General features: G+C 39.6%; 1 protein-coding gene across 8 annotated transcripts; it reads right to left on the bottom strand.

Annotated features, from left to right (window-relative positions):
• Positions 1-4,154: 4,154 nt before the first annotated feature.
• Positions 4,155-18,401, bottom strand: LOC106086053 (uncharacterized). Of its 8 annotated transcripts, XR_009397033.1 has the most exons (4): positions 15,359-18,401; positions 9,133-10,397; positions 8,638-9,043; positions 4,155-4,399 (listed from the first exon to the last, which is right to left on the bottom strand). XR_009397033.1 is itself a non-coding variant. In XM_013250566.2 (2 exons), the coding sequence occupies exon 1, from the start codon at positions 18,300-18,302 to the stop codon at positions 15,351-15,353; it is 2,952 nt and encodes a 983-aa protein (XP_013106020.2). In that variant the 5' UTR covers positions 18,303-18,401; the 3' UTR covers positions 4,155-4,399; positions 15,345-15,350. The 8 variants fall into 8 exon arrangements, 6 of the variants coding, with proteins under 6 accessions (XP_013106020.2, XP_059218369.1, XP_013106017.2 ...); XR_009397032.1 differs by lacking the exon at positions 8,638-9,043; XM_013250566.2 differs by lacking the exons at positions 8,638-9,043; positions 9,133-10,397 and having other exon boundaries at positions 15,345-18,401.
• Between the last annotated feature and the right edge of the window lie 897 nt (positions 18,402-19,298).

Below are 19,298 nucleotides of genomic sequence, written 5' to 3' on the forward strand. Positions count from 1 at the left end.
ACGAACAGTCTTGCCGTGTAAGAAGGAGGATGGCATCATCCGCATCGTTTGGGTGCCGGGCCATGACAGAGTTAGGAGGAATGAAAGGTCAGACGATTTGGCGGTAAAGGCCAGAGAACTGCCGTCAATAAACTTGGTAGACTCGAAGCCTTTCGGGTCGACACAGTCCGATTTAAGGGAGTGGGCGACATACGAAACACTGTAAACCAGCGAAACCGGCAGTAGGACGGCGCAAATTCTACGGGGTGGTCCGGATCTTGAGAGGACGCGGCTATTACTGAAAGAAAGTAAGAAGGAGGTCAGTATAGCTTTTTGGTGTCATAATGGGACACATACAACTACGAGCACACTTATGCAAAACCGATGCGGCAAGTGAAAGCATGTGTAGGGCATGTGGGGAAGATGATGAGACGTTGAAGCATTTCCTATGTCATTGAGCGACTTTCGCAGCTAACAGATAGCAGCACTTAGGTGGTGACACGATACCAGACATGAACCAACTTAGGGGAGTGGTATGAAAAACAATTCAGGATTTTATAAGCAGCACGAAATTTTAAATTTTCTTTTTCGAGATTACTTTTTAGTTTTTAGAGCGCACAACAAGCCGATACTGGCTTATGGCTTGGGGCGAATTAATATCAGCACCCTCTTTTCAACCTAACCTAAATATGGCGGAGTATTCGAATGGCGATAAAGATTGGGGATCGAATATAGACAGTACGAATGGAGTGCACTGCGCAGAACTAGATATCGCCCTCTATCTTTGGATAGATTGGGAGGCACCATACGATTAGGACGTCTTAAGGGCCGAGCTAATATTGGGTTGCCCAAAAAGTAATTGCGGATTTTTTAAAAGAAAGTAAATGCATTTTTAATAATACTTCGAATGAACTTTAATCAAATATACTTCTTTTACACTTTTTTTCTAAAGCAAGCTAAAAGTAACAGCTGATAACTGACAGAAGAAAGAATGCAATTACAGAGTCACAAGCTGTGAAAAAATTTGTCAACGCCGACTATATGAAAAATCAGCAATTACTTTTGGGCAACCCAATACAGTACAAGGGCAGCTGAAAGAGGCTCCTAACAAATTTTGCAGCTCTGTGGAGGATACATTTGAGGCCTCTTGGCTAAGGAAGATCCTATCCTCGAAACCTAGGATACATTCAGAACTCTGCGAATGCATGGATAATGTCTGTGAGGAAACTTTAGAACTGGGCAGTGATACACATTTTTTCCCGGAAAACTTTCCATCAGACAATGTGGCGCTCTAAGAGGTTGTAACTGATATGCACTGGTAGGAGGATGTTGGCGAAATTGTGTCTGAGTCTAAGATCCTTTGAACGATAAGAAATTTCAACTCTTTTTAAGGACTCGATGATGCATCACCGGGTGAATTTTAAGCAGTGTCCGGAAAAGTGATTCTGTACCTAAGAGAGAAATACTCTGCTTGTATCAGCATGTCGTATATACCTGTGGGATGTAGGGACACAAAGCTTCATTTTCATTCCCAAAATAGTAGGAAACTCTTACCAAGCGAAGGCGAAAGATTTTTATCCTATTAGTCTGACATCATTTATGCTGAAGACTTTAGACAGGTTGATAGAAACAATCACTTGAGATTGCATGTCTCGGCAACAGCATGCGTATAAAGGGTGATTTTTTAAGAGCTATAAGAAAGTTAAAAAAAAACACTTAAAATTCATGAAATCTAAATATATTTCATGCAAATGTTTACCGTGTCTGCGCCTCAAATGGTCCATCCACTTAGTCCAATTTTGGCATACTTTTTCCAACATTTCGGTCTGTATCTCTCGAATAAATGCTTCAATGATGATGTGCCTCCAATACATCAATTGAAGCGGGCCTATCTGTATCGATATGAGCTGTAACATAGTCCCACAAAAAATAGTTTGAAGGCGCACGATCTAGGCGGCTAATTGACCGGTCCCGAACGTGATATATTATGTTCACCGAACTCGCCTCTCAATGAGTCCATTGTTACACGTGCTGTGTAGCATAAGGCACCGTCTTGTTGAAATAACATGCTATGTAAGTCAAGCTCTTGAATTTTGGACCAAAAAAAAGTTGTATATCATCTCACGGTAGCGCTCGCTATTTACAGTTACGTTATGATTCGCATCATCTTTGAAGAAGTACGATCCAATGATGCCACCAGCCCATAAACCGCATCAAACTGTGACTTTTTTCGAATGCATTTGTAGCTCTTGAAATGCTTCTAGCTGATCTTTACTCCTAAATCGACAATTCTGCTTGTTTATATACCCATTGAGCCAAAAATGAGCTTCGTCGCTGAAAATCTTCGGCCAACTTTCCAACAGCCCATTCACCAAAAATGCTGCATTGCGGTAGATCGTTCGGCTTAAATTCTTGCATCAGCTGTATTTTGAAAGGCTTGACACCTAAATCCCTCCGCAAAATTTTCCACCTAACACAGGCCCAATTTCTGTGAACGGCGACCAATCGATAATTAATGGTCATCATTAACACTGGCCGATATATCTGCTATATTTTTTTTTTCAGTTCGCACTCTACGTAAGCGAGTTGGTGGTTTAATGGCCAACAATGGAAATTTGGTGCGAAATATAGTCACAATAGTCTGAATAGCCGCTTCAGTGGGTCGATTAAACTGACCAACAAAATGGAAGAAGCGAAGAGATGAACTTTCTTAACAGAGCACTCATTTTGATAAAAATTCAATAATTTGCAAGCGTTGTTCGTTTGTAAGACGATTCGTGGTTAAATTATAGTCCAAATTAAAGAGGTTTGACAATGAAATAAAACACGAAACGAGCGTGAGCTATTTAATCCAGTGTTGCCAAAAAGATAAAAGCTAAAAAATCACCCCTTATAAGCTCCTGGTTGGCCAAATTTCAATCGATTTCATTGTTGTTTTGTTTTGTCATTAGATGATTGTTTTTAGCTCACTGACTTACGGATTTTTGAGCAAATAAGATATATATTGGGTTGCCCAAAAAGTAATTGCGGATTTTTCATATAGTCGGCGTTGACAAATTTTTTCACAGCTTGTGACTCTGTAATTGCATTCTTTCTTCTGTCAGTTATCAGCTGTTACTTTTAGCTTGCTTTAGAAAAAGTGTAAAAAAAGTATATTTGATTAAAGCTCACTCTAAGTTTTTTTAAAAATGCATTTACTTTCTTTTAAAAACTCCGCAATTACTTTTTGGGCAACCCATAGAATTATAGCTTTTGGTTCCAAGCTTTTATCACTTTTTTGGTGACTTCATCAGGCGACGCTTTTACTTATTAATGCATATTATATTATAAATTTTAATTTATTAATTTTAAATATTACGACTAAATGGTACTCTTGACTCTGATGGTATGGTACTCTCGATACTGATTTTAGTGGTTATTATACCGTTGAAACTGAAAAAAGGTGCTTAGGTCTTGCAACTTAAAAGTAAACCTTTCTTTTAAGCTTAACTTGGAGGTTTAATCGCTTAATTGCCTTTAATCTCAGCTTCTTACTTGTTCGTCACACACTACGTGCCAACAAAGAAGAAGCCTTATGCTTAAAAATTTGATTTACTTTTAAATTGCAAAGCCAATGCATATTCCCAGGTTTATTTGATAACACCATCTGCCTTATCAAATGGCACTTTCAATTTTGATTTTTCAAAAGTTAATTTGCGATGGCCTCCGACGCCCCTAACATAGCTCAAGTCATCTCCATTATCTTCCGGATCGGTGGCATAGCCGCTAGTCTCATGATCATCATTCAGATTTGAGGCTTGAAATGCATTGTGACATTGACTTAGAAAGTGAGTAACCTTATCATCTAAAACATTTTTTATAGAGGTTTTGCTGTCACTTGTGAAAGATGTGTTGATCGGTTGCGTTGGCGATGTATTCAAATCGCTATACAATGTCTTCAATGGGTTCCTTGGGTTGATATGAGCACTGGATTGTGGCCTATTATCAAATGTTGGCATGTTTTGAAGATCTTTTATAGGTCTATCGCATTGAGGGATTTTCCCAGAATTTTTGTCATTACGGGAATTATTATCTGAGTTGTGATCTTTCGTTTGAACTGATCCCCCAGAATTTCTTTTACAAGCTTGTTTCATATCACAGCCACAACATTTACACGTTGCCTCAGCAGAATGACTACCCGTTTTAGAACACTGTGGTCCATTCTTAACAATTCTTTCAAATTCGTCCAAGTCAAAGCCTGAAGATTTACGAATTTTGGGCGAAACTCTTTCGCTGGCATACATATCGCACTGACACGCCTTATTATGGCATATTGGAGTGTTAGTAGCTTGACGAAGATAACTTTTGGGTTGCGATTCCTTTAAACATTCTAAAATTGTGCAAAATTGACCTAAATTCCTTTTATTTTGTTCTGCAATTTCTGAAAAGAGAAAAAAAAAATGGGATAAAACAAGTGAAAATGTGTTAAGTTCGCCTGGGCCGAACCTAATATACCCTCCACCATGGGTAGCTTTTGTCAAATTCTTTGGCCTATATCTCTTTAAGGGCGAAGAAAGAATAATGGATAAGAATTGCTATGCTATTTTAGCTATTCCAAGTTATGAACTGATTGGGGCCATACTTGGTTTGGCTGTTAGAGACAAAAGTGGAATTCATGAAGCAAAATGTCAGCCAAATCGGATAAAAATTACGACAAAGCTCATTTTGGCTCAATGGGTGCGTAAATAAGCAGATTATCGATTTTGGAGTGAAGATTAGCCAGAAGCCAGAGGGGTAGAGGTTAACATGTCCGCCTATGTCGCTGAACGCCAAGGTTCGAATCCTGGCGAAACCATCAGAAAAGTTTTCAGCAATGGTTTTCCCCTCCTAATGCTGGCAACATTTGTGAGGTACTATGCCATGTAAAACTTCTCACCAAAGAGGTGTCGCACTGCGGCACGCCGTTCGGACTCGGCTATAAAAAGGAGGTCTTTTATCATTGAGCTTAAACTTGAATCGGACAGCACTCATTGATATGTGAGAAGTTTGCCGCTGTTCCTTAGTGGAATGTTCATGGGCAAAATTCGCATTTGCATTTGCAGATCAGCCAGAAGCATTGCAAGAGCTACCAATACATCCGGAAAAAGCCACAGCATGGTGCGGTTTATGGGCTGGTTGCATCATTGGACCGTACTTCTTCAAAGATGATGCAAATCGTAATGTTACTGTGAATGGTGAGCGCTACCGTGAGATGATATCCATCTTTTTTGTTGCCCACAATGAAAGAGGTTGACTTGCATGACATGTGGTTTCAACGCTAGATGGTCTTCACTCCAAAATCCATAATTTTGCTTGTTTACGTACCAATTGAGCCAAAAATGTGCTTCGTCTCTCAATGGAAGAAGCGCGCGATAAAATTTCTCAACAGAGCACGCATTTTGATAATAAAATTCAATAATTTGCAATCGTTTACAAGACGATTCATGGTTAAATTATATACCAAACTGAAGATGTTTGATAGTGAAAAAAAAACATGAGCTGTTTTAACCATTGTTGCCAAAAATATGGTAGCTAAAAAATCACCCTATATATTGGTTGCCCAAAAAGTAATTGCGGATTTTTTAAAAGAAAGTAAATGCTTTTTTAATAAAACTTAGAATGTACTCTAATCAAATATACTTTTTTTTACACTTTTTTTCTAAAGCAAGCTAAAAGTAACAGCTGATAACTGACAGAAGAAAGAATGCAATTACAGAGTCACAAGCTGTGAAAAAATTTGTCAACGCCGACTATATGAAAAATCCGCAATTACTTTTTGGGCAACCCAATATATTCTTGATCATCACGACATTCCAAGTCGATCTTGACATGTTCGTCCGTCCGTTTCGTCCGAGCTGTATCGGGCTATACACCGATTCAGACCATATTAAACACGTATGTTGATGGGGTCATGGGACAGTTATTGGATAATAATTACAACCTCTAGATGATCAAGAAGTCAAGATCCCAGATCGGTTTATATGACAGCTATATCAGGTTATGAACCGATTTGAACCTTATTTGACACAGTTGTTGAAAGTAAGAATAAAATACGTCATGCAAAATCGGATAGGAATTGCGCCCTCTAGAAGCTCAAGAAGTCAAGTCCCAGATCTGTTTATATTACAGCTATATCAGGTTATTGACCGATTTAAACCATACTTGACACAGTTATTGGTTATCATAATAAAATACTTCGTGCAAAAATTCATTCAAATCGGATAAGAATTGTGCCCTCTAGAGGCTCAAGAAGTCAAGACCCAAGATCGGTTTATATGACAGCTATATCAGGCTTTAGACCGATTTGGATCATACTTGGCAGAGTTATTGCATATCATGACAAAACATGCCATGCAAAATTTCATTCCAATCGGATAAGAATTACGCACTCTAGAGGCTCAAGAAATCAAGACCCAAGATCGGTTTATATGGCAGATTTATCAGGTTATGGACCGATTTGAACCATACTTAGCACAGTTATTGGATATCATAACAAAACACGTCGTGCAAAACTTCATTCCAATCGGATAAGAATTGCGCACTCTAGAGGCTCAAGAAGTCAAGACCCAGATCGGTTTGTATGGCAGCTATATCAAAACATGGACCGATATAGCCCATTTACAATACCAACTGACCTACACTAATAAGAAGTATTTGTGCAAAATTTCAAGCGGCTAGCTTTACCCCTTCGGAAGTTAGCGTGCTTTCGACAGACAGACGGACGGATGGACGGATATTGCTAGATGGACATAAAATGTCGCGACGATCAAGAATATATATACTTTATGGGGTCTCAAACGAATATTTCGAGTAGTTACAAACAGAAAGTCGAAATTAGTATACCCTCCATCCTATGGTGGAGGGTATAAAAAGTATTTGTACAAAATTTCAAGCGGCTAGCTTTACTCCTTCGAAAGTTAGCGTGCTTTCGACGGATGGACGGACATGGCTAGTTCAACTTAAAATGTCACGACGATCAAGAATATATATACTTTATGGGGTCTTAGACGCATATTTTGAGGTGTTACAAACAGAATGACAAAATTTGTATACCCCATCTTATGAAGGAGGGTATAAAAATTTGGTATCCACATTTCGGATGGGGTACCTAGGGTGGGCGCCCCACCCTAAAACCTACCAAACCTATATTTACACCGATCACCACAATATGGGACTCAAATGAAAGGTATTTAGGATAAGAAAACGTATCTGGTATCCAATTGTCGGACCAAGTGCTATGGGGACCACTACAAGCCGCAAAACACCCCTTAAATCGAACATATTTACCGACCATGGCAATATGGGACTCAAATAAAAGGTATTTGTGAGTAGAATACGAATCTGATATCCAAATGTGGGACCACGTTTCTGGGGTTCCACCCCTTCCCCAAAACACCCCCCAAACAGGATTTATTTACTGACCATGGCATAATGGGGCTTAAATAAAAGGTATTTGAGTGTAGAATTCGAATCTGATATCCAAATATGGGATCGCTTCTCCCCAAAAACATCATCCAAAGGGGGCAAATTTACGACCATAGCAATATGGGGCTCAAATGAAAGGTCTTTGGGAGTAAACACGACTTTGATATCAATATTCTGAAAAAGTGTCTATGGGGCCACCCCACCACCAACACCACCCGAATAGGAAGTATTTGCTGACTATTGCAATATGAGGCGCAAATAAGAGGACGTTTAGAGTAGAACTCGAATCCGATATATATTTTCAAGGCCAACTCACTGAGTGGCCGCCCATCCCCCATTTTTCGACCATGCCAATATGTGGCTCAAATGAAAGGTATTTGAGATTAGAAAACGAATTTGATAACCTATTTTAGGGCCATGTGTTTGGGGGACGCCTCATCGTGTAAACTCCACTCAAAACCAATTGCAATGTGGGGTTTAAATAAATGGTATTTGAAAGAAGACCACAATGCTGTTATTTTTTCAGGGCCAAGTGTCTGGGGAACACCTCACCCCCGAAAACACCCCTAAATCAGATATGATGAGAATATCGGACTGTAATAAATTGTTTTAAGAATGGAGTACACCTTATATCCAAACTTAAATTCGTAGACTAATAAAGATCATATGGGATTCACATAAAGGATCGTATATTGTTAAACTGTTAGTCAAGCGATATACTATTTTCGTAGCATGGTATTTCACTAAAAGTTCTTTAATTGTCGAAAATAAATATTCCAAGGAAACTTTTGTTCCATACAAAGTAAAAGAATGCGTAGCGGAGCGGGCCCGGTTCTGCTAGTATACGAACAAAAGGAAAAGACAGGAGGAGTGGAGAACCCGAGCGGGAGGGAGGGGTGTTGGGGGGGGAGGGGAAAGGCCCGTCCCTAAGCAAGCACGATTCACCTATGCCGGAGCTTGTGGCACCCCCCGTCGGAACCATCCTGTTCCTTCAACATACCTCAGGAGACTTACCAGAGGAACGTTTGCAAGTTCACCCAGATCACAAAAGAAACGGCTCCCCAGAAAGGTGAGCCTACGTCTCTGCAGGCACGGACAGGAATACAGCAAGTGCTCAATAGTCTCCTCCTCATCGAGGCAACTTCTACAGAAGTCATTGTGCGGTATCCCCATGCGCGCCGACATGCGGCCTATGGCCCCTGTCAAAGTACTTACCGACCACTTATCGAACGCAAGCAACTCTCTCGTCATCCTCAGGTCGATGACCGGCCATAGCGCCTTCGCAGTCCGGCAACCATCTACGGAGTCCCGCCCTGGACATCCCATCTACTGTGTTCAGTAGCTCGACAAATGGCATGTAGACAAGACCGATGACTTGTCCGCCGGCGCAGACGAACCCCTCCTGGGGCACTCGTCTGCCCTCAACTTGAATAGCACTGCACTCATTGATATGTGAAAATATTGCCCCTATTCCTCAATGGAATGTTCATGGGCAAATTTTGCATTTGCAAGTTAGTTTAAGCACCACACTCAACAATTATAGAAATGTACAACAGAACTTCAAATGCCAGATAGGCTAATAATTGCCCATGAAAATGGAGAATTTCGACCATCATCTGTCCTATGTTGGAGAGCGCAATTTTAAATGTAGGCATTGGCCAACATTTTTGTACAAAGATTATCTTTTCAATAATTCCACGATATACTCACTTTCCATAATATCGCAATACAGCTGCGACATCATATTTTCATTCTGCTTCAACTTCTCTTGCATATCATTGATGCTCTTTAAAATTTGATGAGAGCAGCCATAGGAAATTTCCTTTATTGAATTTTGTAGTGATTCCAAAATATTATCGGAGATAATATTGAAGAATTCAATACAAGTTCTCTCAAAGGATTTGGACAATTTTCTATGACTCTCCCCATCGAAAAGGTTGCAATTATCTGGATTCATTGGGCTGTTAGGTGTTGAAGGCGATCTCCTCGTAGTTTCACCGCCAGCTTTACATTGGCATTCTTCATTCTCACATTCTTCATTGATCACAGCCAAACAGGGATTACTTTTCAGATGGGAACATGATTGACTGGAGAATTTGGGATAGTTTGATATACGAGTTGTTGCTGCAGAATTGATTTGGCTTTTTTGGTGATTTGGTCTACTTGTTATTCCCGAATTGGTTGCTATATCTTCATATTGATATTCAGATTTGGGAATTCGACACCGACTATTAGTAGGCGAAAATCTTTTGGATTTTATGGTGTGCGAAGCTTCGGACCTTTGTTGGAATTTGTCATTTTTCCGCTGACATTGAAAGACCACATTATCATCTAGAATGGCATCGAATATCTTCTCTTTGGAAGAAATGTAATGTTCACTGCAACTTTTTTGACCCTTGAAGATATTGTTGATATTCTTCAAGTTGTCTTTAGAAGGAATACGATTCTCATAGAAGATTCTATCAGCACCAGATTCAATGGGCTGCTTAAAGGCTCCACATTCATTCTTGTTTAATAAGGTTTGCGATTCCTTCACTTCTTCTCTAGATATACTTTTCTTGGGAGCTATAGGATCCGAGGAACAACTTTTGCTTATAAACCCTCCCTTTTCCACCTCAATTTTGGTTCGTTCTTTCTTTTTTGAAGATTTGCTAACTTTCTTTGGGATATCAGTCTTGACACTAGTAGCATAACTAGGAATCGCTGATAATGGCATCTTGGAAAATGTCATGAATGAACGTTGCTGATTATTGCAATAGATTTGTGGACAAGCGCAAGGATCACATGAATTCTTATTGGAGGCATGAAAGCAACATTGCGAGGGCTGTCTGTTCACCTCACCATAGCAACTATTAAATTTGTCACATTCAGCAGGACTGCAGAATGGCCGAGGGCCACCATAACCTGAATGCATTTGCTTGCTAATCCTTCAAATGGTTGAACTTTTGTATTCGTTTCCGGATGTTCGATAACAACTTTGGTTTGGAATTTTGTGAGATTTGATATTTCATTCGAAATTGGAATTCATTTGCCAGCGGTAAAGAAATTTTGATGAAGATCTTTGTTAATTTTGTAGAAATTAAAAAAAAATTAACTTATATGACAAACAATAACAAGAAAACAACAAATTTGAGAACTGTCATCAGCCAGAGGAACAAATAATGCACAGAAAAAAATTCAACAAAAATTTGTTTAAGATCTTGTAAAGGAAAGACGGTACCTTCGGTCGTCACGAAGGAACATTTATTAATGAGAGGTGTAAAGAGTTCGAACCAGCAAGAGTACGAATCAGGTCTGCAGGGACGCTGAGAGGTGGGCCGACTTGGCTAGTCCTAGAAGTTTAAAGAAAAACATCATCCCATTGTTTAGAAGAAAAACGAAGAAGGCTCTAAGATGTTGGTCACCACGTAAATGGGACATGAATCTTTTAATCGGCAACTTTATCTACAGGATTTTAATTAGATATTCTTACTCCTTAGTGGACAGTGGTACAGACCTACAGAAATACAGGTTAAGTACGCCGATGGATGGATGTTAGCTGTCGATCACATTATCACGGGATAATCGAGATGAGGAGGCCACCACAGCGCAGAAATTAGCATGTTCGCATATGACCAAAGTTCGAACGCTATCGAGAAATTCGAATCCTAGCGAGAAGTTCGAATGCCAGCGAGAACATTAAAAAAACATTTTCAGCGATGTTGTTTCCTAATGCTGGCGACATTTGTGAAGTACTATGCCACGCATAGAACCCATGTAAAAACTTCTCTCCATGTATCTCACTGCATTGAGCTTGAACTTGAATCAAACAGCACTCATTGATATGTGAGAAGTTTGCCCTTGTTCCGTAATGTAAAGTTCATGGGCAAAATTGTGACAAAAGGAAATCATGTTAACTTAGCAGAGCTTACCTGAGACGACACTTCAGATCGAGTGCAAAACACCGATGGCAGGAAAACAATCTTGAATTGACAGAAATCTGGCAAAATTTGGCGAGAATACAAAATGCAGCAACGCGCCAGATAAGAGGCATCGGAAGAAAAGGAGAAAAAAGAAACGCCTATTCTACAGAACGAAGAAGGAAATGGAAAGATGTGAGTGGGAGCGAATCGAAGACCGGAAATTCTACCGAAGAATTAAACATCAAACCGATGGCTTTGGTACAGGCACATCCTTCTGTAGAGTCAAAAAAGGAAATCTGGTAACTGATACAGATAGTATGCTGAGGATATGGAAAGAATATTGTACCCAACTGCTAGTGACCGATGTTGGCGGCGAAGAGGATACCGCAGATGAATCCCTGATGATGGTATAGAATGTTCACCTTCTAGTCAGAATGAGGTCCAAATAGCTGTGACAGGACTAAAGACCAACTAGGCAGCAGCAGCCGATGGGTTACCCGCTGAACCATTTAAGACCGGAGGTGACACGTTGATAAAGCGTATGCATCAGCTTATCTGCAATCTAGATAGGAGAACGCATTTCCGATGATTGGCAGGAAAACAGACAATACGGAATGTTCCAACTACAGAGGAATAAAGCTCCCCCTCCCCACCTTCACATACAATCTCGAGTGTAATGTGTGAAAGATTAAAAAAAATTAAAGTCAATGAGATAATTGGACTCTATCAATGCGGCTTTAGATCTTTTAAATCCACCATAGACCAGATATTCACGCTGGGCCCCTATTCACACTGCGCCAAATCCTGGCAAAGACCTGAGAAGGACAAATCAACACCTACCATCTCTTACTTAACTTCAAAGACTCTTCTGATAGTGCTATAGGTTCGAAGATATCATGCCATATCTGAGTTAGGTATCCCTGCAAAATTAATAGGACTCTGAAGGGGGGTCTGAACAATGGGGCTTTTAACAATGTACGGACCGACACACTGATCCAATCCTTAAAGTAGTACCGAGTGGATCCGGTCCTTAGAGACTGGATAATCCATATGCTAAGGAACAGGTTGAAGTGTATGAAGGAGATTAACGCCTTCTCTGAGGATGGCGCGATCCCCATTCTTTGGGTGCCGGGTCATAGCGGTGTAAGAGGAAGTAAGAAGGAGTATTTATGCAAGAGCCGGTGCCACACGTCCTGTCACTGAGACTCTCTTCTCGATACCGCTGATTGTCCGCGACTGCCGACTCTCAGCTAAGTTCCTCGTAACAGCAATGAACACCACACAGATCGGACCTCAATGTTCTAGCCTGTGTGGTGGTCTCATCATATTCCCCACCCGGGGAGACGTTAGAGACGTTAGAGCATTTCCTATGCCATTGCCCGGCTTTCGCTGCTAACATACACGGGCTCTTAGGTGGAAATACAATACCAGACTTGAATCAACATAGGTGCGTGCTACAGTAAACAATTTGGGATTTTGTAAACAGCACGAAATTCCAGACTTAGATTTTCTTTTTATACCCACCACCGAAGGATGGTCCTTTTGTCATTCCGTTTGCAACACATCGAAATATCCATTTCCGATCCTATAAAGCATATATATTCTTGATCAGCGTAAAAATTTAAGACGATATAGCCATGACCGTCCTTCTGTCCGTCTGTCACGCTACAGTCTTTAAATAAAAGAGATATTGAGCTGAAACTTTGCACAGATTCTTTTTTTGTCCATAAGCAGGTTAAGTTCGAAGATGGGATATATCGTACTATATCTTGATATAGCCCCCATATAGACCGATCCGCCGATGTAGGGTCTTAGGTCCATAAAAGCCACATTTATTATCCGATTTTGCTGAAATTTGAGACAGTGAGTTGTGTTAGGTTCTTCGAAAACTTTCTGCAATTTGGCTCAGATCGGTACAGATTTGGATATAGCTGTTATATAGATCGATCCGCCGATTGAAGGACTTGGGTCCATAAAAGGCGCATTAATTGTCCGATTTCGCAGAAATTTGGTACAGTGAGTTGTCTTAGGCTCCTTGACATCTTCTTGTAATATGGCACAGATCCGTTCAGACTTGCATATAGCTGCCATATAGACCGATCTTTTGATATAAGGTTTCGGGCTCATAAAAGGCGCATTTATTGTCCGATTACGCCGAACATTGTGATAGCAAGTTTTGCTAAACCCTTCAATATTCTTCTTCAATTTGGCTCAGATCGGATCAGATTTGGATATAGCTGCCATATAGACCGATCTTTTGATATAAGGTTTCGGGCTCATAAAAGGTACATTTATTGTCCGATTCCGCCGAAATTCGGGACAGTGGGTTAGGTTAGGGCCTTCGATATCCCTCCTCAATTTGGCACAGATCAGTCCAGATTCGCATATAAAGGGTGATTTTTTTTGAGGTTAGGATTTTCATGCATTAGTATTTGACAGATTACGTGGGATTTCAGACATGGTGTCAAAGAGAAAGATGCTCAGTATGCTTTGACATTTCATCATGAATAGACTTACTAACGAGCAACGCTTGCAAATCATTGAATTTTATTACCAAAATCAGTGTTCGGTTCGAAATGTGTTCATTCACCGTAACGTTGCGTCCAACAGCATCTTTGAAAAAATACGGTCCAATGATTCCACCAGCGTACAAACCACACCAAACAGTGCATTTTTCGGGATGCATGGGCAGTTCTTGAACGGCTTCTGGTTGCTCTTCACTCCAAATGCGGCAATTTTGCTTATTTACGTAGCCATTCAACCAGAAATGAGCCTCATCGCTGAACGGTGAATGAACACATTTCGAACCGAACACTGATTTTGGTAATAAAATTCAATGATTTGCAAACGTTGCTCGTTAGTAAGTCTATTCATGATGAAATGTCAAAGCATACTGAGCATCTTTCTCTTTGACACCATGTCTGAAATCCCACGTGATCTATCAAATACTAATGCATGAAAATCCTAATCTCAAAAAAATCACCCTTTAGCTGCCATATGGTCCGACTTCTTGATATAAGGTTTGGGCCTATAAAAGGCGCATTTATTGTCAGATTTCCCCGAAATTTGGGACAGTGAGTTGCATTAGGTTCTTCGACAACTTTCTGCGATTTGGCTCAGATCGGTTCAGATTTGGAAATAGCTGCCATATAGATCGACCTCGTGATATAAGGTTTTGGGCTTATAAAAGGCGCTTTTATTATCCGATTTCGCCGAAATTTGGGACAGTGAGTTGTGTTAGGTTCTTCGTCAACTTTCTGCAATTTGGCCCAGATCGGTACAGATTTGGACATAGCTGCCATATAGACCGATCTCTTGATTTAAAGTCTTAGGCCCATAAAAGACGTATTGATTATCCGATTTGGACGAAATTTGAAGCAATGAGTTATGTTAGGCCTCTCAACATAGATCGGTCCAGATTTAGATATGCCATATAGACCAATCTCTCGGTTTAAGGTTTTGGGGCCATAAAAGACGAATTCATTGTCCGATGTCGCCGAAATTTGATACAGTGACTTATGTTAGGCGTTTCGATATCCGTGTCGTATATGGTTCAGGTTGGATATAACTACGAAAAAACCAATATTTTGTTCTACAAAATTGAACAATGACTTATACTTATTAGCCAAATTTGGTCCAAAACTGACCATATTCCGATATAGCTGATATGGGGCATAAATTTTGTATTTTTCAACCGATTATGATGAAATGTGGTTCACATATATACCCGAGGTGGTGGGTTTCAAAGTTCGATCCGGTTGAACTTAACGTCTGTTTACATGTTCGATGTTAAATTTTAGTATTTGGAGTGTACAACAATCCGTTTACTGACTCTTTCCAACCCAAACTATTATTCACTTCCACATGTTTTACCCTACACAACAACTGTGTAACAATGTGATGAGTTCTCAACCGATCTTCTTTCGGCACAAATTATTGTATTATGACTTGTGATATCATAGCTAAATTTTATAAAAAGCATTTCAGATTATGATATGGTTGTCGTTATTCAGTACTTACTTCATTTTACTTACAATAATTCGAAGCTGAAGAAATTCCTCTTACAAACTTGTTTTGGCCAGCTTCATCAATTTTAGGGGTGAGCCCTTCTTCCTGTTCTTCTCTTACAAGGGTTTCCTCTCCATTGCTGCTAAAATTTTGTTGATCCTTTTGATTTTGACTAGTCGTAGATGTTGTAAGAGCATCGCATAACTTCGTCTCTTGACAATATCTCTCATTTGAGCCGCAATATATCTGGGGCTTAATTTCAACATATTTACAATACAGCGGTGATACCAAAGGACCATCAAACTTCCTAGTATCACATAATAACAGGGATTGATCCACAAACTGGGAACAAGATTTTCGATTCTCACACTCTGGCTGGGGAGAGGGAAAATTGCAAGTATTGATCACCTTTTCACTGGAATAGAAATCTTTCAGAGTAGCACAAGAGGCCTGGGATGGGGGAGTAAAATTTCGTTTGCTAATAACACCGCTGCATATGCAACAAATGCTGTATTGAGTAGTGTGAGGATCATGATCATCTGTGCTGGAAGATTTAACAGTGGCGCCTTGAATTTCCAATGATTGGGGAAGAGTTCTTAACTTCACATCACATTCTTTGGTATAGTTGTCATGCATATAAAACATTTCAGAGCAACATTTTAGAAACTTTTCCCAAGAGTTTTGAAGGAAACCAGAAGCTTTGGTTAAAATATCGCGGGAAAATGCCGGGGGTTCTGGGGATTGATATGAATGTGATATGGGATTCAGGCTATTAGTAGCTGAGTTGTGATTTTTTATGTTAGCAGAATCAGAGGGGAAGGCCATTGAGAGACTTTTTTTAGAATCCTTACTCACAGCTGAGGAGAGTTTGGTTTTATGTCTATTCAGAGGCTGTCTTGAAGGATTCCTTACGTTATTGGCGTGCTGTTCTCTTGGGGAGAATGTTTTTTTTAAATCGGATTTATTTTCTGTTCCTGGACATAATTTTCTATTATGGCAAAAATTAAAAATTTTGGGAGGATTCTTTCTCTGTGTATGGCTAACTGATTTTTCGTCATAACGTTTTTCATGAAATTTTTTAAAATTTTGTTGACTAGATGGAAAATGGGATGTTTCTGCCTTGAAGACTAGAGATTGATATTGGTTTTCATGCCTGGAATGACCAATTTTGTTGCGCGGAAAATGGTCTGTATGTTTGTCTGGATTTCCATAATCATTCTTTGACTCAGTTCTTTTGAGTAGCTTATAGTGCTGATATTCCTCCTTTAGAGTATTCTTGGATTCCTTGGGGTCATTAGCGGAAGAAACAAAACATTGGCTGTCTCTGGGACAATGGCAATTATTTTGGGATTTATTGCTTAGATGTTTTAAATCTGTCTTCATCTCAGATGGGGTGTTGCTGTAATCCTGTTGACATTGATGATAGTAAACATCCGAATCACAAACCAATTGGTGTTTACTTGAATAGCTGCAACGGGTTTTTAATATCAAGTCTGATCGTTGGAAAGGCTTGTATTGTAAGTTTTCTCTACAAATTTTTTGTTGACAATGGCAATGCTGCTCATATGCAGGGCAGTGTCTGTTACAGAAACTCTGGACATTGCTTGACAAGTCTTTCATATCAGTTCTTCCTTCAAAGTTCCTCACATCTTTGAAACTTACGGGCTCTGTTGGACATGGAGGATAGCAAGCATGACTCCCTAGTTTAATTGAATTCACGACTTGTTCTTTTTCAACCATTTTTCCATGGGGAGAGTTATAACAAGACATTGATTTTCCACTTGAAGGGGAATATTTTCTTTTAAAGGATCTTTGAGACATTCTCTCGTTGGAAGCATCGACTTCTGTTTGATATTCGCCATTATTCTTTGAAGAATAGTTGTTTGAAGTATTAGTCATGCATATATCAGAGATTTCTTCACCAGTTGAAGTCATGAGTATTGGTTCCTCAAACGATCTGCAGCAACTGCAAATATGTTTTACATTCTCCTCAATTGCTGTTGAAGCCATGACTCTTGGTTCTTCAAGGCCTCTACAGCTACAGCAATAATGTCTGACATTCTTCTGAGGAATGTTTGAAGGGAGTTCATTTTCAGTAGTAGGACCACAAGTACGAGTTTCTTTACTTGAAACCCATGGCATTCCTTTAATATCATTTCCACTTCTCTTGAAATGCCTATCATCATCAAAAGTTCCTCCCAACAAAGTGCATAAAGCCATATAAGGTCTTTCTGATTGAGATTCTGTTTTCTTACTCCTTAAATTCTTTTGGCTACCTAGTGGCCTTTGATTGTAGCAGAAATCCTTGCAACTGCTTGATTTTTTGTAACAAAAAGATGCCGGTGTATAAGATTCCCTAATATGACCTAGGCACAAATTACATTCCCTGCAGATTAGGTTCTCTCCCCCATATAGACCTGGCTTCGTTAAACCCCTGTAAAGAAGTTCTTCACTGGCATGTATAAACGAATTATCTTCGAATTCTTCCGCAGCTTCTTCTACCCAATCTTCATGGGCACTGCAATAGCTGTCATTATCTGAATTCCCAGATTCACCTTGTAAATCATGTATAAACATAAAATCATCTGGAGAATCTTCTCCAGCATATGGATGATGATGTTCCTTATACCAATTCTCTGGATTGTTCATTATTCCCTTGCTTTGTTGCTGCGCCGCTTTTCGACATTCAACACATCCCCGCTTAGCAAATGGAGGACGACATTCACACCAGAAATTTGCATTGGGCCACAAATGTTCCTTCGTAGCAGCATAATTGCAATAACCTTGCGTTGGATACATATCTTCAACATATTGCTGCCCTTGTTGAGGAATGCATTTTGTATCTGCTATTCCGTTGGCTGTGGTTGCCACTTGGTATCCCATTCGCTCCCATTTCAAGTCTCGGCAACTTAGGCGAGCTGGACAACTTTTTGAACGTTGGGGAGCCAAAGATGTTAGAGAACATGCCATTGCTTAATTTAGTGGAAAATTTTTTTATAATAAATTCGAAAATTTTGTTATTTTAAGTAATTTTTGTAACGTAAAATTTTGTTTTGATGTTTTCAGAAAGTTTTTATTAAAAATTTCTGGGAATATTTTTTTTGACTTTTGTTCTCCTAAAATCAATCTTATGAAAACATTTTACAGTGAAGTCTTCAGGAATTTCTACTCCTAACCAATTGCAAAATTTTGAACAAATCAGGTAATAATAGCGCTCTTTAGAGGCTCAAGGAGTCAAATCGGAAGATCGGCTTACAAGGGAAATATATCAGGTTATGGTCCGATTTGAGCCATACTTAGCACTAGTATAGTAAATCGTATGCAAGTACCATGTGAATGTTTTAGAGTGCTCACTATAAAAGCTCCAGAAGTCGAATCTGGAGATGAATTTATATGGGAGCTAAAATAAGTTATGGGCTGATTTGGTCCATTAAGAGTCACAACCGACTTACGATAGAAGAAGTATTTGTGCAAAATTTCAAGCGACTATCCTTACTTCTTCGAAAGTTAGCGTGCGAACGTCACGAATATAAAGGATGATTTTTAGCTCTATCTTTTAAGCAATACTGGTTTAAACAGCTCTCGTACGCTTCTTCTTTTATTTCACAGTCAAACATCTTCAGTTTGGTCTACAATTTTACCATTAATCGTCTTACAAACGAACAACGCTTGCAAATTATTGAATTTTATGATCAAAATGCGTGCTCTGTTAAGAAATTCCATCGCGCGCTTCTTCCATTTATGGAAGAGTGCGAGCTGAGACCACCGTATCACAGAAGTTAGCATGTCTGCCTATGACTCTGAACGGATGGGTTCAAATCCTGGCTAGACCATCAGAAAAAATTTTCAGCGGTGGTTTTCCCCTCCTAATGCTGGCAACATTAGTGAGGTACTATGCCATGGAAAACTTCTCTCCAAAAGAGGTTTCGCACTGCGGCACGCAGTTCGGACTCGGCTATAAAAAGG

The sequence above is a fragment of the Stomoxys calcitrans genome, chromosome 2, assembly GCF_963082655.1.
Source record: "Stomoxys calcitrans chromosome 2, idStoCalc2.1, whole genome shotgun sequence".
Lineage (NCBI taxonomy): Eukaryota > Metazoa > Arthropoda > Insecta > Diptera > Muscidae > Stomoxys > Stomoxys calcitrans.

Bases quoted from the DNA above. Each gene is read 5' to 3' on its own strand.
- LOC106086053 (XM_013250563.2), bottom strand. From the start codon at position 18,302: ATGGCATGTTCTCTAACATCTTTGGCTCCCCAACGTTCAAAAAGTTGT. The intron at 10,482-15,358 runs GTAAGTAAAATG...AAATTAACAAAG, and splicing joins TTCTTCAGCTTCGAATTATT to ATCTTCATCAAAATTTCTTT.